Here is a 23937-nt window from a genome sequence, read left to right as displayed (position 1 = left end):
CTCCCGCCGCCACTGACCGGGACCACGGCCCGGGGCACCGGGGATGTGCGACACGGGCTGGGAGGGGGCTGTGGGGTGGGAGGGTGGTGGGATGGGCTGTCCCGGGATGTGGGAAGATCCGGACACAGCCAGGGACCCACGGCCGGCGGGGAAACCGTTACCATTACTGAGTTTAGTAATGGTAACGGTTCTGCCGATGGCCGGGCACGCAGCACGGCATGGAATGGCACGGCGTGGACACAGTGATGGAGCCCTGGGGATGGGCACGGGACAATAAAGAGAGTTACAGAACCATGGCTTCGTCTCTCCTTCCTCACCACATCCCCTGGGAGTTCCAGGCCTGGTGGAACTGAGCGACTCAGGGGCTCAAGGGTGCTCTGGGTTGTAGGGTGTGACAGGGAATTTTGAGTGCATTCAGGCATAGAGGGGCACAAGGGTATCTTGGAGCAGAGCTTTGTGGTCCAGGGGATACAGGAGTGCACTGGGGAGAACTGGGAGGCTCTGGGGTGTGTTGGAGAGGGCTGGAAGGCTTGAGGAGAGTTGGGGTGTAGTGTAGGGTGAGCACTGGGATGCACAGGGTTGTGTAGAAAAGGGGAACTGGGAGCACTGGGTCTCACCGGGGAGCACAGGGGGCTGAATTCACATGCAGATGTGTTGTGGGGGGCACTGGGCATCTTGGGGTGCACTGGGATGGACTGGAGAAGGTTGTAAGGAGCACTGGGACAAACTGGTTGGTGTTGTAGAAGGCACTGGAGCTCACTGGACTGTGTGATGGGGAGCACTGGGGGCACTGGGAGCGCTGGGCTGTGTGACAGGGAGTTCTAGGAGCACTGGAGCCACTGCGGGCACTGGGGAGGCACTGGTGGCACTGGGAGCACTGGGGGTGGGGGGCACTTGTGACACTGGTGACACCGGGAGCTCTGCTGACACTGGGGGTGGGTATTGGTTATACTGGTGACACCGGGAGCACTGAGGGGGCACTAGGGGGGCACTGGGGACACCGGGAGCACTGAGGGGACTGGGGAGCACCGGTGACACCGGGAGCACTGAGGGGACACGTGTGACACCGGGAGCCCCGGGGACGGCGCGGCGCCGCCACCTGCAACACGCGGTGGCGCCGGCAGGAGGCGCTCCCGCGTCCCCGCACCGCCGGCTCCTCGGCCGTTTCCATCCCACAATCCCCCGCGGCAGGCGGCGCTCTATCCCCGCCTCTGGCGCTCTCTATGTCCCCGCGCTGTTCCCCAATGGGAGCGGGCTCCTCTCGCCTTCCCGGCGTGTCCCGCGGCGCGCCGACATGGCGGCTCCCATGGCCGCGCCCGCCGCCCGCGCCGTGCTCTGGGCCGCCGGTGCCGCCGCGGCGGGGCCGCTCCGGCTGGGAGCAGGTGCGCTGGAGCCGCGGGCGTGCTCTGGGGGCGGCTGGATCTGGGAGGTGGCGGGCGGGACGCCTGGGGCGGACCGGGACCGGCCGAGAGGCCTTGGGGTGGGCTGAGCGCTGCCCGGGCGCTGCGTGTGGAGGTTGGGGCCAACGCGATCTTGGTGTGCTTTAGTTACGTTCTTGGTATACTCGGTGTTTTCTTCCAGCTCGCCTCCCGGGGAGCCGCTGGAGCGGGAGCAGCTCGGCGCTGGGCGGGATCCCGAGTGTTCCCAGCCGCTGGAGCGGGAGCAGCTCGGCGCTGGGCGGGATCCCGAGTGTTCCCAGCCGCTGGAGCGGGAGCAGCTCGGCGCTGGGCAGGATCCTGAATGTTCCCAAGCGCTGGAGCGGGAGTGGCTCGGCGCTGGGCAGGATCCTGAATGTTCCCAAGCGCTGGAGCGGGAGCAGCTCGGCGCTGGGCAGGATCCTGAATGTTCCCAGCCGCTGGAGCGGGAGCAGCTCGGCGCTGGGCCGCCTCCTGGGCATCCCCGCCGAGGCCCCGCCCGCCGCTCTGGGCCAGCACCCGCCGCCCGTGGCCACTGACAAAGGTGAGCGATGCCGCCCCGCCCCAGGGCGATCCCGGCCCGCGGAGGGGTTTGGCGGCATCCGAGCTCCTCCTTTCGCCGGCAGAGGAGCAGAAGCGCCTGTTGGAGAATCGGCCCGACCAGCCGCAGAACCCCAAGGTGCTGAGGATCGCCATCATCGGCGCCCCCAACGCCGGGAAATCCACGCTCTCCAACCAGCTCCTGGGCAGGAAGGTGAAGCTGGGGCGGAGCTCAGGCTGTTTCCTTGGTTTCTTAGCGTGTCCTGGCTGTGTAATGTGCTCGATTGTTTTCCTGCAGGTCTTCCCAGTCTCCAAGAAGGTCCACACCACCCGCTGCAAGGCCCAGGGTGTCATCACACACGAGGACACGCAGCTGGTGAGTCCTGGAGACAGAAGGGCAGGATTTGCTTGTCTGTATCCCATGGGATCACTTCTCATTGCACAAAGGCAGGGTTTTACCCTGACACCTCACTGCTGGCAAGCTTGAAACATTTATTTTTACTTTTTTTAGATCATCCTGGACACACCTGGCCTCACTAATCCCTTAAAAGCCAAAAGGTACCAACCACTGGTGTGGGGAGGGGGGTGTGTGCTGCCTGTCCAGAGCTGATAAAACAGGAATGTGATTTTCACTGTGCAAAGTCTGTAAAATAGGAGTGAGACAAATGCCTATTTTTAGCCTTATTTTGGTCCCCAAGGATTTTTTTGTTGCAATTTCAGTAGCACACAGTGCTGTGATGTCCCTTGAGCCTTTTTGTCTGTGGTTCTGTGTATCTGCACATGACAGGGGATGTCACAACCCCTAAAGCAGCTTTGTGGCAGCTGGAGTGAGGGAAAACACTGGTTTCCCTCTACTTTGAGAGGGAGGAACACAGTTATAATGAAGTTTGTCTGGTTTACTCATGTTTTTTGTGTCTTTTAGGCATAATTTAGAAGAAGCCATGCTGACAGACCCGTGGGACAGCATGAAACGTGCAGATTTAGGTGGGTTTTCAACTCTTCCTGGGTTAAACCAAGTCCTTTTCTGCCACACAAGATCCCAGCTGTGCTATCTGGGTGTTTGCTGGCAGCACAGGCAGCCCAGGGAGTGTGAACAAGGAAGGAAGGGCAGAGAAAAGATCTAGAATATTGAGCTGAGGAGGGAATAAGAACTGCCTGGTGCCAAGGGAAGGCACTTTGGGTTAATAATAGGGCTTGGATGTTGAGGTTTAGCACATGTGATGTCATTAGAGTGATGTGGGTAAGCTGCATTTTAGTGTTTTGTCAATAAAATTCTTCTTTTTGTGCCCCTCCTGAGGAGGGGAGTGACCATAGCTGCAGGTGAACCTTCTGGAAAATGTGAATTCATGCTGTTTCCTTCTCTCTTTCCTGGCAGTCCTGGTTCTGGTGGATGTGTCAGACCACTGGACACGGAACTCTCTGAGCAAAGAGGTGCTCAAGTGCCTGTCTCAGTTCCCCCACATCCCCAGTGTCCTGGTCCTGAACAAGGTAAGTCCTGCTGGTTCTTCCTGCCTTCTCCAGGCACCACCTGGCATTAGCAGTGATGGGTTCGTGGGTCCCTGGTGTGTTAAAGGACACAGGTTTCTCCCTCTGCTCCAGAATATTGAGGGATGCATGTGTAACCTATTGCATACCCAGGCACCCCTGAAGCTGTGCTGCTGTCTGGGGATTAAATCCATCTTGGAAGAAGAGCCAGGTTGGTCAGGGAGAATCTCAGCAGAGCTGACAGGTTCTCAGTGTATGTACAAACTGTGCTGGCACTGCTGAGATACTCTGCTTTGGCCTCTGGTCACAAAACTGTTCTGTCCTGCAGCAGCTGCTTCCCTGGGTGGTTTCCTCTGGCTCCTTCAGATCCAGGGCCCAGCTGCCCACTTCATTTAGGATAAATCCTCACACCTCTTTCTCTCTCTCTCTCTGACTTCAGGTGGATATATTAAAGAAAAAGTTCCTCCTGCTGGAAATAGCAACTGACCTGACAGAAGGAATTGTAAATGGAAAGAAACTGGAAGTGAAATCTACACATAAAAAGGATTCCAGATCTTCAGCAAAGCTTCCCTTTCATATCACTCGAGCTTCTCCACCTGAAAGCAAGGTCCCAGGGTCTCCCTTTGGGCAGGAAAAGAATCAGGCTCAGGAAGGCTCTGGTTTGGACAAGAGCAGTGATGTTGGGGGTGCTGGCAGAGGGGAAGCCCAAGGACCAAAGCACTATGAACCTGAGGATGTCAAAGATGTAAAAGGCTGGCCACACTTCCAGGAGATCTTCATGCTGGCAGCTCTCCATGGGGAGGAGGTGGATACACTTAAGGTAACTCCAGTCTGAATTCTGTCACACCTGGAGACTGGGGTGGGACCCCAGCACTTCATACAGAGCCTCAGCTTCTGCTTCTGGCCTGGGATGGGGGAAAAGTGTCACATGTCAATGTGGGACGTGTCCCTGCTGCATCTCCAGAGTTTTCTGTACAAAACTCTTACCTGGGGCTCTCCAAACAGCCGCTTGTTCACAACGAGTCCACCCACTGCTGTCCCTCAGCTCCAGGGGGAGCTGAGGCTTTTGTGACTGATACACGCAGCCCTAGGGAGGGGTTTCAGAGCTTCCCTTTCTCCTTTCCCTGCCCAAAATGCCAAACCACTGCCCTGATGCCAGGCCAGCAGCAGTGCCCTCTCTGCAGGAGGAGCACAGGGGTGTTGGCACTGTGTGGGTGACACGTGGCAGCTGATGGGGATGGTGGTGTGCCCACAGAGGTACCTCCTGATGCAAGCCAAGCCAGGCCCTTGGGAATTCCACAGCGACATCCTGACCAACCAGTCACCTCAAGAGATCTGTGATAACATCGTCAGGGAGAAGGTCCTGGAGTACCTGCCCCTGGAAGTGCCTTATGGAGTGACTCAGGTGGGAAGTGTGCACAGGAAGACTTTGCCATGAGCTGTTTTATTGGGAATTTCGGGCTGTGTGATGAGAATCCTTTTGTTTGGATCTGTGGGATCTGCCAGGCCCTGTGGGGTGACTAACTACCTGCACCTCAGGTGTGCTCTAAGGCCCCTTCTGTGTGTGAAGGGGCCACCCTTGTGTGCTGGTGTCTCCAGGGAAGTGGTGTTGGGGATTCCTGAGGATTTTTCAGGATTGCTGAGTGCTCCCTTGCTGTTGCAGGTGACGGAGATATGGGAGGAAGGAGAATGTGGGGAGCTCCTCATCATGCAGAGCCTCCTGGTGCCAAGGGAGTCTCATAAAGTGAGTGAGGGAAGAGAGGTGGGATGCTGGGGAGGGTGAAGGGAGGTTCCCCAAGTCCAAAACGAGCATCCTTGCTGAGATCCCCTCTCCCTCTCTTTTGGGAAGAGCCACGTACCCAGTGCTGGCTGTTCAGCAGCAACTTACACATTCCTGAAGTTCCCTCATGGTTTAATGTTGGAATTTCCCTCATTGCTTCTGTGGCTGCACCATTCTCCTGATCAATGTAAGGGTGAGTTTGATGATGTCCTCTCTGCGTTTTAACACAGAGGATGTTGATTGGAAGAGGAGGAAAGGTCATCAGCAGGATTGCTCAGGAGGCTGCCCAGGACCTGATGAACACTTTCCTATGTGACGTCCGCCTGAAGCTCAAGGTGGAGGTGAAGGGTTGAGCACTTGGTGTGTTTTACCAGCCCTTGAACTTTCTGATCGTGTGGAGAAACCAGTCCTGGGGGTATCTTGGCACCTTTGTTCCATCCAGAAATAGAGGACGATGGAATCACTACAGGGAGCTGAAGTGGAATATGTTTTCTCTTTGGGGGAGCAACCCAAACTGAAATAAAATCTCCAGACCTTCTGTGACATCTGAACTGGGGACAGACACTGAAGAATCAGCTGCACCCATGATTGTGGTACTGCATTTCCAGAGCTGCCACCCACTTCTTGTGAGCTGTCTCTCATGTCCTTGCTCTCAGGTGTTTGTACGTGGGAGTTCAGGAGCATCTCCTGCCTTGTAGCAAACAAAGGGTCTCAGTGAAGGATTATCAGCACAGGCTTATAATCTCTTCTGAAGGCTGAATCATGGTCACAAAGGAGGATGAGGTCACCCCAGCCTACCGGATAGTCTCATGTTGACATTTCTCCCTGCCCTGTTGAAGTTGGTGGGTGTAGGAAGTCAGTTTTAGGGATTTGCTGGCAGCTAGAATATCTGTAATGCCTGACTAGCTGGTCTGTCATGCGAAACACACTTTTTAGGAATTCGAGTAGTTTATTGCATTGGTTACTTCCAAGTCCTCACTTCTTTGTACCAGGGTCACAGATGCAAACACAGAAGCTGTTGCAGCTGAAGAAAACCCCAAAGTGGGAAGAGCAGCAGGTTCTGCAGCTCAGGTGTAACAGAGAGCACCTGGCACAGGTGAGGCTGGAGGAGCAGGGCTGGCTCTGCAGAACCCTTGACATGGTAGAGCCTGGCACCACATGTGTGTGCCTGGACCTGGTGTTTGGGGCATTTGGTCTCTTTTGTCAGGTGTTTGGAGCATTTCCTGCCAGAAATCCAGGTAAATCTCCATGTGCAGTTATAAATTAACATCTCTGAAGGAAGAAGACCCCAACAGGGGTGAAGAGATTGGAAAGGGTCTAGAACCCAGACTTGCTCAGCCCCTTGTTCCTCTCTGGTGCACTGTGAAAGAGATGTTTTACCCTTCTGCTGAAGAATTCTATCTGGAATGTGAGATCAGCTGAAAACTGGGTTGGGAAAGTTCCGTGGAGTGTCTTTCTTTGTTTCCCAGGAGCAGGGGGTGCTGTGGTCCCTTGAAGGCTGCTATCCAACTTTTGTATTTCCCTTGCAATAAAATGAGGTTCCAGCACAAGTGATTGTTCTGTCCTTTATTCTTCCCTGGCAGCCTGACCTCACAGCCACTACCTTCCCTCTGTTTTATTCCAGCTCAAACCAGGGCACTTTCATGTCATTCCTCCTTCCCAGCTGAGCTTAGATCCCCTTTCCTGAGCTGTGACTTCTGAAGGTTGCACCTTGTGGGGGGAAGAGCTGGGTAAGCAGGGTTGGAGGGGTCTCATGGGATGGAGCACAAGGGGAAGCTGTCCCCTCTGTGTGGCAGTGTCATGGGAGGGGTCAGGGTCACCCTGTGCTGCCCCGGAGCTTCATCCCAGGCTGCTTCCCGCGATGGAGCCGAGTGCCCAGAGCAACAGCCGCTTCTGGGGCAGGGGAAGTGCTCTTGGCATGGGTAGGGGTGAAGTCTCTCCCCTTCCTGACCTGCAGCTCCTTAACGAGCTTTGAGAATTTGGTTAATTACCCCACTGCAAGCCTATCGCAGGGGTGCAAATCATCACTTCCCTGTGGGAAGCAACTTCACAAAGGAGTGTGGGGGAGTGTCTGTCGAGACCTCGGTGTGGGCAGCACCAAAGCTGTGGCAGAGCTCCCTTTGTGTCCCCTTCCGGGCCCGCCTGCATTTCCCTGCCCACCCCCGTGTTCCTTCATGTGATCCCTGTGCCTCTGCCATGACTCCGTGTCCTCTGTATGTTCCCGCCGTGTGCCCTCCCTGTTCCCCACATGTCCCCTTCACGTCCTCCCTGTGCCCCCCCATGCCCTCCCTTCATGCCCCCCAGTATGTACCTGCTGTGTCCCTCCCTCATACCCCCAATGTCCCCCCGTGTCCCCCAGTGTGTACCCGCCGTGCCCCTCCCTCATGCCCCCCCGAATGCCCCCCGATGTCCCCCATGTCCCCCAGTGCGTACGCGCCGTGTCCCTCCACCATGCCCCCCCAATGTCGCCATGTCCCCCCATCCCCGCTGTTCTCTGCACTACCCCCGGTTACCGACAGGGGGCGGCGCGCCGCTGCCCCCCCTCATTCCCCCCCGTCCCCTCCCTCGCTCCCGTGGCCGCGGGGCCGCGCGTGCGCGGGGCGGGGCGGGCGGCGCGCGGGCCGCGCGTGCGCGGGGGCGGCTGCGCAGCCAGCACGGCCGGGGCGGGCGGCGGCGGCGGCGGCGGGGCCGGGCGGGCACAGCGGCGGCGGCGCCATGAGGCCCGGGCAGGGGCACCGAGAGTAAGTGCGGCACGCGGCGGGAGCGAGGGCGCGGCCCCACCGTCACCTCCTTCCCCCCTCCTTCTCATCATCATCCTCATCATCCTCCTGCTCCCCCTCGCAGCGCGGCGGGACCGCCGCCGTTCATACCCCCCCCCCCTCCCACCATTGTCCTTCCCGGGCGTCCCCTCCCCTCCGCCCGCTGAGGCATCACCCGTGTGGCGACCCGCCCCCTGTCGCGACACCCGCCGCCTGTCGCGACAATGGCTCCCAGCCCGCCTCCCCGGGGTCTCCCCCGCTCGGCGCGGAGCTCCCAGGCCCCCCGGTAACCCCGGCGCCCTCGTTACCTGCCCCCGGGTACCGCGCACACGGCCCGGGATCGCGATAGTGCGTCAGCCATCGCGACACAAGTGCCGTCAGGGGGAACGGGGGGATTGCGGTCGCAGTGCGAGCACATCCTTTGTGTGGTTCTTTCCCGAGAAAAGTGTCTTTTTGCAAGAGACTCGGAGGAGGCTGGCTTGGGCTGGAAGGGACCTCAAAGCCCATCTTTCCCACGGGCAGGGAACAGGTATCGTCAGTAAATTATCCGTCGTTTTTATTCCCTACCATCCAATTTTCAAGTGTCAGAAGAAGAAGAAGAAAACTGCAGAGCTGGACTCCAGTTCTCAGTCCTCTCGTGCAGCAAAGTGCTGAGATGGTTTCGGTGCTGCAGCGTGTGAACCTCCCCGACCAACACCTGCGAGGGCTCACCTGCGTCTCTCACCCTTCTTTGGTAGCACTAGGTACAAGTTTAGGATAAATCAGGTTGATTAGTTCAACCAGAATTTGTTCTGCTCACTTCTTACTACAGTCCTTAATTTCTCCGTAGTCCCATTCTCAAGGAAACACAAGTTTTTCTGGAAAACTTTTTTGCAGCAATACTTTTTTTTTTTTCCCTCTTTATTGCACAAGCCCGGTTCTTTGTTGCTCCGGTCGCTGCGGGAGAGAAGGGAGCTGGGAGCTCTCAGGAGATGAGGTTGGGTTCCTAAGTGATGTCATTTGTGCTGAAGCAACGGTGGTGACTTTGTGATGGAATAAATCCTCCTGGACGTGTCGGGGCTTTGTGATTCTGTGTGTGTGTGTGTGTGCACTGTGGAAACTTCGTCTGATTCAGCAGCCAGCTGAGAAAATTCTGTGCTCCATAGGCGGTGAGGGAATAGGGTGATGAGAGCTGTGTTTTTCTTTCAGCCTATTTATTTCTGATTGGGACTTTTTAAGGGTTTGAACTTGTTAGAATCTGTTCATTTAAATGGGTGCATAAAGCAGTGGGGGAAGATGATGTTCAAGGGTCTTACAGGTGTTAGAGGTGGAGAGAGCGGAGTTTTACTGCCAGCAGCAGAGTGAAGGATTCAGGGAGAGCTTTCACGTGGGTCTGATGTCCTGCAAAGCCAGTCCAGAGGGTCTGGAAGCTTGGAGAGGAAAAGCAGTGATAACAGAAAGCAAACTTAAAAGCAAATGTGCTCACTATTAATTTTCAGCAGAGGAAGGTTTGGATCTAAAGCGACTGAGAGTCAGAGGGTAAGGTTTGCAATTAACACAGAATCTAAGCTTTCATGAAGAAATGCTTCCATAAAAGAAAGGCTGTTTATTTTCTAAATTATATTTACACCGGGTAGAATTTCTGAGGTGAAGCAATGAGAATTGCCCCTTGCCTGGGGGAGCACAGGTCCAGCAGGAGCTGGGAGTTGATGGATTGGCTGTAATTCACAGGCATCGCTTCAAATATTTTCAATATTTCTCAACTATTTTAAGAAGCTGTATTGAATTCCAGCCCAACCAGCCTGATAGTCTGGAGAGAGGAAGGATGCATATTGCTGGAGCAAGAATTAAGCAAAAATAGATAAATCTGACATAATGGATGACAAGGGAAAGCTGATTGCTGAAAGATGCTGGCATGCTCTGTTTTTGCATGCTTGGCATATATTCTGTTGTGTTACATGGCTTTTGAAGTGTAGAAAAAAAGAGAAAGAAATCTCATTTTGTGCTGAGATAAAAGAAAAGGCAGGTGCTTAAATTCTGTTAAGGATCAGCTTTGATACTGACATGAAGTAGTGACCTCGCTTGCATTTACCCCCCTGTCATTTTCTGAACTTCTCAATTGAATAAACAATTCACTTAGCACCAAATAAATGCCATTTAATAAGATGGTATTTTTGATCCCCCTTTCACTTCACATTGCAAACAGTTTCACACTTTTTCAGCTTGAGCACAGCCTGGGGTGCTATTTCTGTTAATAACATTAAAAATATGTTGGAGGATGTCCACATAGTATTGTCTTTTCTCCAAATGTGAAATTAAGGAACCGTTGTGTTCTCTGCAGCTTGGATATTTGCCTTCATTTAAGCCTTATTTGTATTTGTTTCAAGTTGTCCTCTGATAGATAAGCTTTTATATCTATGCTTGCTTCTGGGAACTGTTACCAGATCAAGAGGAGAAGTAAGGATTTTTGTCAAGGACTGAAATATCTCTATTTCCCAGAAGCTCAGACAATGTGCAGGAGCCTCAGCTTGTGTCCTCTGCTGCACTTGCAGAAATGCCTGGATGTGGGATAGAAACTTTTATCAGTGTTTCCAGTGCAATGTTTTACTTTCTCACATTGGTTTGTCCATTCAGTTTTACTCTTCTTCACTTTTGACCATGACTTGTTACTGGCCAGCACACAGAGATGGGAAGAAGAGGAAGCAGAAAATTTTGCCCTGGCTGGCCCCACCCCCAAAACCTCCATCACCAAATCATTTTATATCCTGTATATTCCTGGCTCACTCATCTTCAGAGAGGTAACAGTGGGGAGGGTCACAGATTTACGAAGTGAGAGGTAAAGTAACTTGCAGGATTCTGGGATTTATGGAGTTGCTAAATACACCACCAAGAACGTAGCCACAGCCTGATTTGTTTGAGTTGTTTAACAGATGGTCAGCACTTTTAAATAATTGCTTTAAGAACATGCAGTTCACTGAAATGCTACACCCAGCAGGTGAGTAACAGGTCACTCTGTTGTGTAGTAGTGCTCTGTATCCAGGGTCTGCTGACTCTTCAGAGGCTGTTTTTGGGGTAAGATGCCCCTGAGGATGAGTAAAGGTTTCACAATTTTCTGCACCTGTAATGAGTCTGTCACCCCACCCTTTCCAATTTTCAGCATTTGAAATGTTTAAACAATTTTAAACGTTCTCAAACTAGGAAGTGAAGTGAGTAATTGAATTTTTAATTCCTTGTGTGGTATGCCACATTCCCATTCTCCCATTGTATTTTGTGACTCGTGTTAAAATCTTCACCACACAGATCTTGGAGCAATTTTTTCTTTTAATTGCAGGTCGTTACTTTGACTGCAAATGCTAAAATGAGTTTGTCACATTATTCATCTTCCTTCTTTAAAAAAAAAAAGCTTTCCAAATACTGATTGAGGAGCAGAACTCCTGAACAGGCATTCTGCTGGCTGACATCCAGAAAAGTTGTTCTGAACTTTACCCAAAGCTATTTTTCCAAGGGGTTATAATCTTTCAAAAGCTGATTTTACTGTCCAAGCAGGGCACAGCTTGGCCTGCACCTGGAGCTGACAGTGTTCATGTGCTGCTGATTTCTATGGTTTTAGTAATCTGATTTAAATGAACACCTAGAAAACCATCAGCTATAGCTTATTGCTGTTCCTCACAGATCCTATAGGCCCCACTTATTTCATCACATTCTGTCTGGGTGTCTCTCCATGTCTCCCCATTCATTTTGTGTTTGTTCTGTTGTTGCTATAATTATTCCCCCATTGTGCTTAAGACTTTTGCTTCGTTTATGTATTCCCATTGCTTAACTTGTTTATGCTGTGTGCGAAGATTAGTCCAAGTTTCCAGGGTTTATGAGGAAAACGGTGATATTTCAGTCTTGGAATAATTTCTCAGGAATGCAGTTTGGCTGCAGCATGGATTTGGTAGGGAATCATGGGGGTGTAGCACTTGGGGTTGAAAACTGGGAAAGATTTTTCATGTGAATTCCCAAGTCCCGTTCAGGGATTCTGGAGTGCCTGGAATGCGTGGAGCACTGGGTTGTTTGATGTATTTCGAGATAACTGAGCTGCTCCAGGCTTTTAAATAGATGCATTGATGGGTGTGCTGGGGGGAAATGTTTGAGAAAACAGGCTCTCTGTAGATGCAACGTTTCTGAGACAGACCTTTAAGTACAGTTGTGCTGAATTAGGTGACAGATCCTGCCTGCAGCAGGTGTGGGTCCTGTAGGATCTTCAGTGGGCAGCGAGTGCTAACATTTAATTTCTTACGGTGTGTGTGTGTAGTAAAGGTGATGTAGAAAAGGTGAACCATGAAAGTGCAGCTATTTTTAGTATTAAAAGGAAAAAAAAGCAGTCAGAAAATGATCTATTAAGTGATACATTGCTGACGTCTGTAGTGCAGCCAACCCAATTAAGGTGCCGTATATTGTTTCCAGCAGGATTCTGATTGTTTCTAATTCGGGAACCACGCGAGAGCAAGTGGAAATAGGTGAAACGCCGTGCTCTGCTCTTCAGAGTGGATGTAGCATCCAGTTGTTCTCTGTAATTTCCCTCCTCATGCTGGGACAATCTCCCTGGCCTGGCTAAGGTGGGAGCTGCACATGTGAAAAAAAAATTACTCCTGTGTGTTTTTATTGGTAAAATATGCAGTAAGTCAGTGTTGAGCGCTGTGGGTTCTTTTCTCATTTCCTGGCCCCAGCATATCCTTTGCTGTATCCTGCTGTCCCTGTCCTTGCCTTCATGTTGTTAAACTTGGAGTGTGCATGTTGGAGGATGTGTGTCTCACAGTCCTGCCCTTTCCTGTGGCTGTCCCTTGCCACTCATTTTGTTCCTCTCCCTAGGCAGTTGCTGCACGGGAAACACTTTGAAAAATATGTTAAGGTGACTGTCTTGAGCCAATACCACATATATCCATGTATATATGTATAGATATAGTTTAAATTCTCTTGGAAGGAAATCTTTGTATGAACCTTTTTCAAAAAATTATGCAGATGCTCCCACTCTCCAAAGTAAACTTCCTCCTCTGCTTATCTTTTTTTAAACCTGGAATGAAAAACAGCATGTCTTCTTAACATCTGGAAAGGGGAGCCTTTCATGCCTACTTTATATTCTTTTATCCAGCATTGTTCTTTGTCCATCCTTCTGTTTTGGCACTAGTTTTCTTAATTTGTTGTCTTCTAAGCTGAAGGAATGTCATGTGCTTTGGTTTTGTTGTGGACAGGGAAAATTAGGGATTTGCTCACCATTCTCTTCCAGCTCATCAGTGTGTTCTGATTCTGGGTTGGTTTTTATTTTCTTCAGCTACAGCAAAGCCCTCAGCTTTTGCCTCAAATGGGTGGTGTGTTCCTGGAGCTGGTAATTCGTGCATCCCTTGACTTTAAATTGTTCACAGCTCTGCTGAGCATTTGTGAATGAGCGTGGAGGAAAATCAATATATGAAAAAGCCAGAGTAGGGGAGGGAAAACAGCGCTTCCAGCACCTTTTCCTGGTCACACCGTTGCCTGATTTAGTTTTTGTGTCTGTGAACTCTTTAGTGTTTAAATTTAGAAATGGATTGTTTTGGAACAAGTCACTTTTAAGATCGTTTCCAGGAGATTTGTGTGTAATTTAATCCCATTCAGGTTTGCTGCTCTCTGATCTGCCTGTTCTGCAAGACTTCAGGTTTTCTCTTTCCCTGTACCTCTCCCACTGTATTCTACAAATCTGTTTGGGGTTTTTTTCCAGTCAAAACGGCAGCAGCATTTATGAATCTTTTTATACCTTTTCTATTCCCTGTTTCTGTTCATTGGCAAGGTGGTGTTTCTTACAATAACCTGGAGGTTTAAAAAATGTAACTTCGGTGTCTCCGAAGGATCTCATTAGTGATTATTATTCAAATACTCTAGAAATTGAATGTGTGTACTTTAGAAATTAGCCTGAATAATATATTTAGTATTTCTGCTGTATATTCTCTTATATTTACTATTAATTTTCAGTGCTGCTTATTTTAATATTTCAGGGCATCTTTTTACATAGAGCTTATCAATGAGTGAAGCTGCTGATGAAGAACCAACAAAAAAATCTCAGAATGTGGCAGTCCAACATGATATCTCAACCACTCGAATTTAAGTTGAGACAGGAAAGAATTAAGATTTTTCCATACTTCCATCTAGTGTGCATGAGGGAAATTGCATCCATGGCTAAAATCCCAGCCATTCTCCTAGCAGTTCCAGTTGGGCAAGGATCATCATCCACTGGTCTTTGTTAAGCAGTTACTGCTGATGAACTGACAGTTTTGAGATCCAAGTATTTTTGTAGTGGTACCTTTGTGATGTCCATAAAATGGTGATGTGTGAAGTTTGAGAAAAATCACCTTTCATCATGTGGTGTTCGTGCTCTCCTTCACTGTGTTCTGCTTTATTTACTTGTCACTCTGTGCTAGGTTTTCAGCTGCTTGATTTATGGATTATTGCTATTGAAATAAAATTAAAGTGGCTGTTCAGTTATTTAAGAGACAATTAAATCTGATTTTATTCTGATGTAACATTTCCAGTGAAAGGGCATAAAACGCAGTCTGTGGGGGAAAGTTAGATCTAAAAACGGTTAGTGTTTATTTTTTATAATCTGTCCTTTCAACAGCTTGACTTGGCAAATAAAATCCTTTGCAATCTCACAACAGTGACTGCAGATGTTAGAAATTGCTCTGTATAAGAAAATAAAACAGGTTTGGTGCTCTCAGTGATCCTGTATAAACCTTTAGCTTTGGCTGCTGGTTGGAGAATGAATCCAGCCAGGAGAAAGGAATTTGCAAAGCTTTTGGAGAATATAATTTATTTACCAGCCTTTGGTGACTTTGAAAGGTAGAAACAAAGGGCCTTTTGGGACGAACGTTTCTCAAATCATGGGCTGTGCTGTCCTGAGGGATCAATGTTAGAATTAGTTGAGTTTCCAGTATCAGATTGTGCTAATTACTGCGAGGTCCCACTCACAGGGGATGCTCAAGACGAGATGCTTTGAGAAGTGGAGCCCAAGAACCTTGTTCATGCACGGACAGAGATGAGTCAGTTGTGTTGCATTGAAGAACCAAATTCACTCTTGAAAATCTGCTGGGGCAGGGACACTCCGAAAAGCTAAAGTCATCAGAAAATATCCTGCCGAGACTTGTAGTCCTGAATTTAAATACCAATAAATACAGCAAGTGGAGGATGAGCAGGTACTTTTCATTACGTGTGGCAATTAAAATGTGTCTCTTGGTAGTGGTATTTCTTACTAGGGGAAATGACAGTGCCAGTCCCAGTTTTATTCTGACAATTTCACACTGTACATGATGTCTTCTTGTGGGCATGGAGGGTGCTGACTGAGCTTGTTTTGATATGAAGAGCCTGGTTTGCCTTATTTTTTTTATTAAAAATAAATCATATTGATGTGGATGTAATTTTATTTGTGACTAGACAAGCCTGCACTAGCCAGCTCTCAGGTTTGTGGCGTCTGTCTCCAACAAGATCATAGATACGGAGAAAATTATTTATTTTAGTATCCAGTGCTTAGATAAAACTCTGGTTTTGTGCAGATGGCACTGAAAGGATAACACATAGCTTGAACAAATTTGTATAAACCACCATATATTTCTACTAGAATCCAAATCTTCAGTACATCAGTAATATTGAGGTTTCTATTTTTGTGCTAACCTGGGGTTTTTTGGTATATAGAATTAATTTGTGGGTGTAGAGGTTGGTGGGGATGGTGTCCTCTGGTCTGGCTGCTGTGAGCATCTTGGAGGGTCCTTCCAGCTGCCCAGCCTGGCACTCTGAAGAGCTGTTGGAAATTGTCTGGTTGATCTTGGAGAATACTTTAGGGTTTGGGGATGGAAAATATTGAGGAGTGTGAGGATGCTCAGCTTTTTGGAGAGGGTTGGAGATGGCACAGGTGTTTGGGAGGGACCCGCTCCTCCCTCAAAGGCTTTTATAGAACACTTTTGTAGAGCACAATCAAATTCTGATGGTGGCACTAATTCTAAATAAGTGTTTGCTAAACAACGTTAATGGATTTAAAATGTTTTTAGGAATAGTTATTAGTCCTTCAATCTCGTATGGTGAAGGGAGTTTTGTCTCGATGGGGGGCTGCCATTTTAATGCTTCCTGGCAGGAGGCCTATTTTGATCATGCAAATTAGGTTGGAAAAAGTAGGCTAAGCCATTAAAAAGTAGGAGAGATCATGAAATTTTAAATTTTTAAGGTGACTGTTTTTCTAATTATTAACATTTTTGTTATCATCGTTCGCGTATGTCACTTCATTTCCCTTAATTCTCGTGTCCTCATCCCTTAACTGTCAGCCTCAATGCTGATTGCTCTTGCATCCACCACTCCAAATGGAAACCTCAGTCCACTGGCTGTTTTATTCCCAGCAAGGTGCTTGGAAATGCTGCCATGTGGTGTGTTTTGTTGTATAATTAGAAATGCAGATACAGTCTTTTTACTTGCACCGTGGTTAATTTTTTCCTATTCCGTTAACATTAATAGGGACTGAAGGTTAAGCTTACGTAAACTCCGGATATTTGCAGGGTTCTTGTTGGCAAGGGAATTCATTCTGGGGAAGTGGGAAAGGGGCACATGGGTGAGGATTGGAGGCAGTGCCCAGAGAAGGCTGGATCTCAGGTGGGATGACACTGGGGTTTTCACCAGGATCTCATCAGGGTTTCATCTTCCCCACCAGTTTCTGGGCTGGAGGATGGGGTGACATAGCACTAATGGAACCCAAGGTCCCTCTGGGGATGTGGTGAAGAGCCCCCTGTTTCTCCCAGGAGCCACATGGATCCTGCATCCTGCAGGAACTCTGCAGCCCATCCCTCACATCCTGCTCCTCCGGGCAACGAATGCGTCGGCAAAATAACTGCCTTGGTGCCCACAGGCTTGCAAGCTTCATTTAGTCCTATTAATTTTTAATAGAAAATTAATATTAAGCCAGCATGCTTCAAGCATGGCTTTGCCTGTGCCCAGAAAGACCCTCAGCTCATGTTTGCTTTGGAGTGTTGGATCCTGCAGGAACAAGACCCTCCCAGAGCAATATGGGGCTGGGAGCAGAGGGATGTGGTCACACCTTCAGCAATTACAGTAGCAGTGCCATGTTCCACCTCAGCGATCACAAATGTTGGTTGGATTTCAAATCTCTCTCTCTCTCTGAAAGGGGCGTTGGGTGTGCCGTGCATGGATAAACAGAGAGGAACTGGGCCTCTCCAGCTAAAAATGTGCAACAAATGTATTTGTGTCAATTGTCACTGCGCTGACCCGACCAGAGTCTGATGGAAAATGCCCACAGTTGGATATCAATTTTACAAGGACTTCAATAAGCACTAATCTATGCAATTTAGGGGTGATGTTGTGCAAAAAAAAGCTTATTTTTAATTGCCATTTTCAGCTTTGCTGCAGTTGATGTTCTGCAGCCCTCAGAAGAGTAAACTCGAAACAGGAAGGTCGACTCTTGGAGCTGATGGTATCTTTGTCCTTAAGAGAGATTCTGGGAAAGTAAGCTGCATTCCTTAGCTCTTGCAACCCTTTAAAATTGTTTTTTCTCACAACCTTAGCCTGATCTTATCACCTAAGTAATTGTTGCATCATATTTGCTTTATTCTCCCTTCTGGGATGTCAGATAATTGCTTTATACCTTTTAATGGAAAGTGTTTGGGAAGCCTGTTACCTCCGGGACATAGATGAGTGTTGCAGCAACTATTGCAACAGTTGCATTTATCCCATTTTTCTGAAGCTGGATGGGAATCCAGCAGGAGAAGGCTTGGATGGCTGGCACCTTCTCTAGAATTGAGCAGCAGCCATAAAGTTACTTGGTGTTTTAAACCCCATCATAAAAGTAAAGCTGCCAGCTCTGCTGTGCCTCGTGTTTGGGTATATCTCATCTGCGGGAATATTCAGCCAGACTTTTCCTTATGAAGTAGTATTGTAGGGTATTAATTATTCATAGTAAGTTTAATTCTTCTTTCTTGCATATTTAATTGTAATAGCGTGCTGTATGTCACAGTGATTTCCCAGAAGAACTGTACACCAAAGGCAAACCGTTCAGGTATATAGTCTTAAATACGTCCGTGCTAATCTTTGTTGTTTAATTTTGGAGCGGAATGGGATGTTATCAGATGTTTCTTGCAGGGAAACAATTATGCAAAATCATGATTTCGCTTTATCTTTCCAGCTGAAATTTTCGAGCTGAAATAGCTGGTTTGATTTCCACTGATGACGTTTCTTGCTTATTTTATGAGGAAAAAATGGTTAATGGGAGGGAGGACGTGACTTTTGTTTTCTTCTCCGAAGCAGGGGAGCCTTTATCAAAGACTTTGGAAGTGTCAATCGATTCCTTGCAGAAGATGAAGGAAGGGAATAAGATTTTTATTGAGTTTTTTTCAGTGATCAGAATAGCAATGCCAAATGCTTGTGTGATTAAGATTTTTTTAAACAATTTTTTTTAACGACTGGGATGGGCTCTTAGTGCTTGATGTGAGAAAATATTGGAGGCACAGGAACTGCAAATGCATTCACAATTTGATTTACATTACCCTCCTTCCAGAGCTGTTTCTCGCTTGTAAGACACTTGGTGAAGCCGAATCCCTTGTGTTTGGAGAGCAGGATTGTTCTCGGAGATTTACCGTAGGAGTTTAAACTTCTGAAAAATCTGTTTACAATGTGTCTGAACTGGAGCACAGAGGACACAGTAGAGACTGTTATCTGTTTACTGCTCAGATAAGGAGGTGGAATAGATTGCTGGCCTGTTTCTGAACTCTGCTTAATGAATGGTTGCTAGGCAAATTGCATCTCAATCAGCTTAATCCTCAAGATGTCATTTACAGGTCTGCTCTTTGTGAGGGCCAGAACCGTGCGCTTTCAAACTGCACAGGCCAGAAATTGCTAGCAAAGCAGCTTAGAATAGCTTGTTCAAAAATTCAGTGTACATGTGCTGCTGAGCTGCCCAATTTAAAGTGCCTGTTGTCGCAGGGCTGTCACTGCCTGGCCACGCGCGAGATGAAGCGTGCGGTGATAGACAGGAGGCAGCAGCATCCTTAGCACCGTTTCTGGATCAGCACAGCCCACACCACCACGTTTTGGCACTGGATTAACGTGAGAGAAAGCGTTTCTAAATGGGGACCGCACTGCTGACGTGAGGAAAGGTATTTCTGCTTTGGCTGAGTTCACTCGGAGCCGGGTGCGATGCTGAGGTGCGTACGTGGGACACGGTTAACAGGTGGGAATGGGTGGTGGTGTCACCTGGCACGGGACAGGGAGCTGGGGCTGGCCTTGGTGAGAGAGCTGCAGTCAGGAGAGGGCACAGGCTGGTTGTGTGAAAGCTCCATCCTGCCTCTGGAGCGTTGGACTTTCTCCCGCGGCGTCAGGCGAGAGCCAATTAATCGCATATGCTGGCATGTGGGATGCCCACATACATTAGGCTCATGGTTTAGTCCAAAGGAAAAAGTTTCCTTATATAGTTAAGCTTTAACAGTCCCTTTGTAAAGAAAGATAACAAGATACTTTTTTTTTTATTGGTTTCTCATGACAGCGATTAATCTTGTTGCGGGCAGTGCATTGTTCTTTTCATGGCTACACCTTCCTTTCCTTTGACATACGTCCTCTGAGTGCTGTGTGTCATGACACCAAGCAATCTAAAGGCAAACTGGAAAAGGCTGGACTTGTTGAGCACAAAAGGCATTTCACTGCTGTTCACGGTCACCTTGTGCTGATATGAAATGTCCTTCACATGACACGGTTATTAAAAATACAGGTGTGAGCGTAGCGAGTGAACTTCGCAGTACTTGCATCGTTGGGTTGTGTGCAGCTTTTGTGTTATTCAAAAATACTGGGTTTTTTTTAGGAAAAGATGGCATTAAAACATCGAGAGCCTCTCCAAATAAACATAAATAAAATATTCCACCTCAGTCACAGGCAAAATGACAGTGGTGCTTGCATCTCTGTGCTGTGGATGGGAAGAGGGCTGTCGAACAGAAGACTTTGTGATCAGAGAGTGCTTTTCATGCAAATGAAGATTTTATTACATGCTGCTGAATCAGGGGCTTGTGTAGCGAGAACAGCACAGAAGTGATAAGATCACTTTGTCATAGCTTGAAATTTTGCCCAGCGTGTCTTTCAGATTGCTGAAACGGGCAAGAAACACTCTTGTTAAGGGCACAGCAGTAACTGATACAATGTTTGGGGGGGTAGGGCTGTTGTTTCGTGGTAGAGTCTGTCTGCAGGGTTCTGCCACATGTCCACAGCCCTGGCTGCCAAGCAAGGAGGAGCTGCAACCTGTAGGTCACCCTGTGCAGCAGCAAAGTCCTATAAGCTCCTGTTCCTGATGGGATCCCTGTTCTGTTCTGGCTGAATGGGTATGGAATCTCTCTGCTGCAAGCCAGGAGCTGCTAGCATTGATCAGACCAGAGCTGTCCATCCTTTTGGCTGGGATATCCTGTGTTGCCCATTCCCAGGTCCTGCAGGGGCTCTCTGCACATGCTCTGGGGCTGTATTTTGCTGCAGAAGGCACCCATCCAGAGCTGTCTCTGTTGGGTTTTCCTTTTGCATTTGTTAGCTAATATCATCTTCCCGATGTCCTTTCTTTCGTGGTTAGAACTGGTTTGGTTTAATGAGGGCTGTTGTTGCCAACAGGGGAGTGGATATGTGTGGCGGAACAGGCATCTAAATCTTCCCCTGCAGATGGGGAGCGTTCAGCATCCTGACATGACCTTGGTGAAAGTTCTCTGGTGTGTTACTTTCCCTCTTTATTTATCTCCTTTGCTGTGTAGCAGCTTTGCTTGCAGGGAAGTGTCTGAGCTATTGGAAATCTGTCCTCTCTTCTCTTCCCCTCTCCAGAGACATTGTCAGCGTAACACCCAAACTACTTAGATTGACGCCCTGAATATTCTGCTTTTGCACAATCAGGAGGCATTCAGTAAAAGTAGCAAGAGGAGAAGAAGTTTAAGATTTAGGATTGACATTTTTAGACTCTTTTCAATCCATAATTTTGCACAGTCTTGGTAAGGAAGGTCAGAGACTTCCTTCACATGAGATGCTCCTGTGTGTATGTGTAGAGCATCCAAGTGTACAGCACAGGGGAAAAATATTCTTAACAGCCATCAGATTGCAGTGTGGAGTTGTTCGTATTTCAGATTCTTATCTGAAGAGTCAAGGAACAAAATCCAAGCCTGCATGTTCTTGGAGAGTTTCAGAGCAGTAGGATGGAACCTTTTGCCTGTTTTTCTCATGCAAATCATGGTAAGGATTATTCAGTGTTTCAAATCTGCTTTATACTGGCTTCTGAATTTCATTTAAAATAAACATCTGGAGAGCTTTTTGATCTCCTGTGCAAGACTGTTGTCTGCCTGCCTCCTTAAAATGACTTCTGCTTAATTTTTAGTGAAAGGCAAAGACCTAGATGGTTTCAGCACAGAGGCAATCTAAATGCTTCCCCTTCTGCAGTTAGAAATTTCCATGAGCAGTTACTTAAAATCTGTTCTCTTAGGGAATGTGGCAGCGATAGGTATCTGTTTTTCCCATGCTGCAATTTGGGATCTGCAGAGCTGCTACCTGTAGTGCCATTTGTACTTCTGCAGAGCCTCATTCTCCTGGTGCCAAGCACGCGCTGGAGCAGATGCTCCGTTCAAAAATTTGCAGCTTGCAGTCAAAAGCCCTCCTAGGGAAGGTTGCCACGGTGTGCTGCTGTCCCACAGTCAGAGCACTGGGACAGGGAGTGATCAGTGATTTATTCAAGTAGTCATTATATTTGGAGTCTGTTTTCTGTGATTTGACAGGAGCCCACTCCTCTGCTTTTCACTGGTGACTGGAAACCTGTGCCCGTGGCGAGGGCTGGGTATGTGCTTCCAGTGGCTTTCTGGCTTTGAAACAGGTTCCTGTTGCTCTTTACAGAGCCTGAAGCAGTGATCTGTGCAGGCAGTGTCTGCAGAGCTGGAGTGACTTTACCTCTTTGTTTTTTCTCCAAATTCATATCTGTATGAGATCAGCTGGTCCCATATCGTGTGTGAAGTAGTTAAATGCTACCCTGCATCTACAAGATGTGATTTTTTCACCCCCCCTCCTTTCTAGTCTCTTTGATCAAATCAAATAAAAACGCAGTGCTTTCATTTCTAGTTTTATAGTTTCAAAGACAATCTCTTGACATGCTCGAGCAGTCTGGACCTGGAGTCCCTTTTTTCCTTAGTCCAAAAGCTCGCTGTGTCTTGTGCCTTTCTCTGTATCAGCAGTTGCAATCTGCATTAGCTTTTATCTGCATCAAAAGACAAATGGAAGAGAGCAGGACCCTGCAGGAATGGGAAACAGACTCACATGTGCAATGGAAATATGTAATCCTTACGTTCAGTCTGCCACATGGAGTACAGACCAGCTCCTGTACTGGAAATCTCTAGCCTACACTCTCAGAAATAGGAGTTTAGATTTTAGCCTTTGAAGGTTGGTTAATCCCCTCCAGTGGTTAATACCAACGTGTAAAATATTCTGTGATGTCAAACTTCTCCTCCTAAATGCTTCTTTTTCCCCTCTTTTTTTTTTCTTTTTTTTTTTTTTTTTTTTTTTGCATATGTCAACTATACAAAGCAACGCTCAATTTGAGAAATTAGCATTCAAACACTCTGTAAGCACTTTATTTTTGTCTGCTTTGTGAGCAGCTGAACACATGTCCAGGCTGAAATGCTTGGAGCTGCTGCTTCCCGGCGCGCGTGCCGGGCATGGGAGAATTTGGAACTTTGTCCCGTGTCCTGAAGAGGCGCTCCCGATCCCCCCCATCCTGCAAAAAAAAAACCACATCTGCACAAATCTCCTGCTCGACTGCATCCCAGGAGGAGAGGATCCCAGTTAAGCCAGACTGAATCATACCCAGGGAGACGAGCGCTCTGGTCGCTGTCATCCCGATCAAAATCCCAGCCGTGTCTGATGGCATTCGGAATGTCGCGGTGCGCGTTCCGCTCTCAGAGCCGTGGTGCTTAAAGCAAAGTGTGTTATTTCTCTGCATTAAGGAGTCAGATTCGGCTGTTCAAAGCAAGTTGATAAATTGCTTTTCATTAAGTGTCTGAGCGCCAAGGGGTTCGGTGTGTGTTCCAAGGAAAAAATACATTAATTACAGCTTCTGCAGAGCATTTATCAATCACATAGTTATAAACACTACTAATGCAGTTAATTGGAGGTAGAAAAATTTACCTTTTTGAATTTGTTGACTGTAGCAATTCCGTGGCTGGAAAGACAAATTGGAAATTAAAACCTGGGGATGCTTTTAATGGGAGCTGCACAGTGGAGGTCAGGGCTGTTGGAGATGGGTTACCAGGAGCTCACCTTTGTGCAGGCAGCTTCATGCTCTGTCTGCTGTTGAGGTGCAGGCTGCAACAGCAGTGTTTGTTCTCTTCTCCCACACAGCCACGTTGTGTTTGCCGTGCAAAAGGATTTCCCTGCAGAAACACTCCCTCTGCGTCCTGCCCTAACAATTTATTTATTGCTCTGTGTGTGTTGGGTTGGTTTTTTTTTAAAGGAAACAGCAAGCACGGAGGAGGAAAAATGCACAAAAGCAAACAAAAACATCCTATAGTCAGTAAAACTTTCTGTGAAAAAATAAATCTTTCATGAATATAAACTTCAGGTAAAGGTGGTGTGTTGGCAGCTGCTGAAGGAGTCAGGTGAGATTGTGCTGAAGTGTTTTATCAGATCTTCAGACAAAACTCTCTGGTGCTTGTGGTGTGCAGAGGCTTTGAAGGCACCTCGCACACTCGTCTTGCTTTCCCTGTGGCTATTTTGAACTGCCAGCTGTGCCAGTGGCTGTTTTTCATGCTTCTCAGGAAAGCAGTGAGAGTAGCAGAGACTTTTTACAGTAGCTCACAACTAATGTATTTCTTGTCCTTTCTTCTGTGGAGCTGTTATGAGGTGGCCTTTGAGTTTCCCGGGAGATTGATAAGGACATTAGGTCTGTCAGGACAAGCCAGCAGGACACCAGCACCTCATC

General features: G+C 48.2%; 2 protein-coding genes across 4 annotated transcripts in view; both read left to right on the top strand.

Moving 5' to 3' along the window:
• The first annotated feature begins 1294 nt into the window (after positions 1-1294).
• On the top strand, positions 1295-6770 carry ERAL1 (Era like 12S mitochondrial rRNA chaperone 1). The gene is made up of 11 exons (XM_066202289.1): positions 1295-1382; positions 1582-1959; positions 2042-2169; positions 2254-2331; positions 2467-2513; positions 2878-2939; positions 3331-3443; positions 3880-4260; positions 4696-4845; positions 5104-5184; positions 5451-6770. The coding sequence occupies exons 1-11, from the start codon at positions 1295-1297 to the stop codon at positions 5571-5573; spliced, it is 1629 nt and encodes a 542-aa protein (XP_066058386.1). The 3' UTR covers positions 5574-6770.
• A 1124-nt stretch (positions 6771-7894) lies between these two features.
• Positions 7895-23937, top strand: part of FAM222B (family with sequence similarity 222 member B) — a 34427-nt gene continuing 18384 nt past the window's right edge. The window contains exon 1 of one of the 3 annotated variants that reach the window (XM_066201767.1): positions 7895-7961. The gene's annotated coding sequence lies outside the window, so the exon portion shown is untranslated. Of the gene's footprint in view, positions 7962-8424; positions 8509-23937 lie in introns of those variants that run through there. The other 2 variants (XM_066201766.1, XM_066201769.1) reach the window with 2 other exon arrangements.

The sequence above is a fragment of the Chamaea fasciata genome, unplaced genomic scaffold (genome assembly GCF_029207755.1).
Source record: "Chamaea fasciata isolate MVZ Bird 193981 ecotype frontalis unplaced genomic scaffold, bChaFas1.0.hap1 SCAF_21, whole genome shotgun sequence".
NCBI classification, from domain to species: domain Eukaryota; kingdom Metazoa; phylum Chordata; class Aves; order Passeriformes; family Sylviidae; genus Chamaea; species Chamaea fasciata.
Note: the sequence above shows the minus strand (reverse complement) of the source record. Positions and strands in the feature narration are given on the sequence as shown.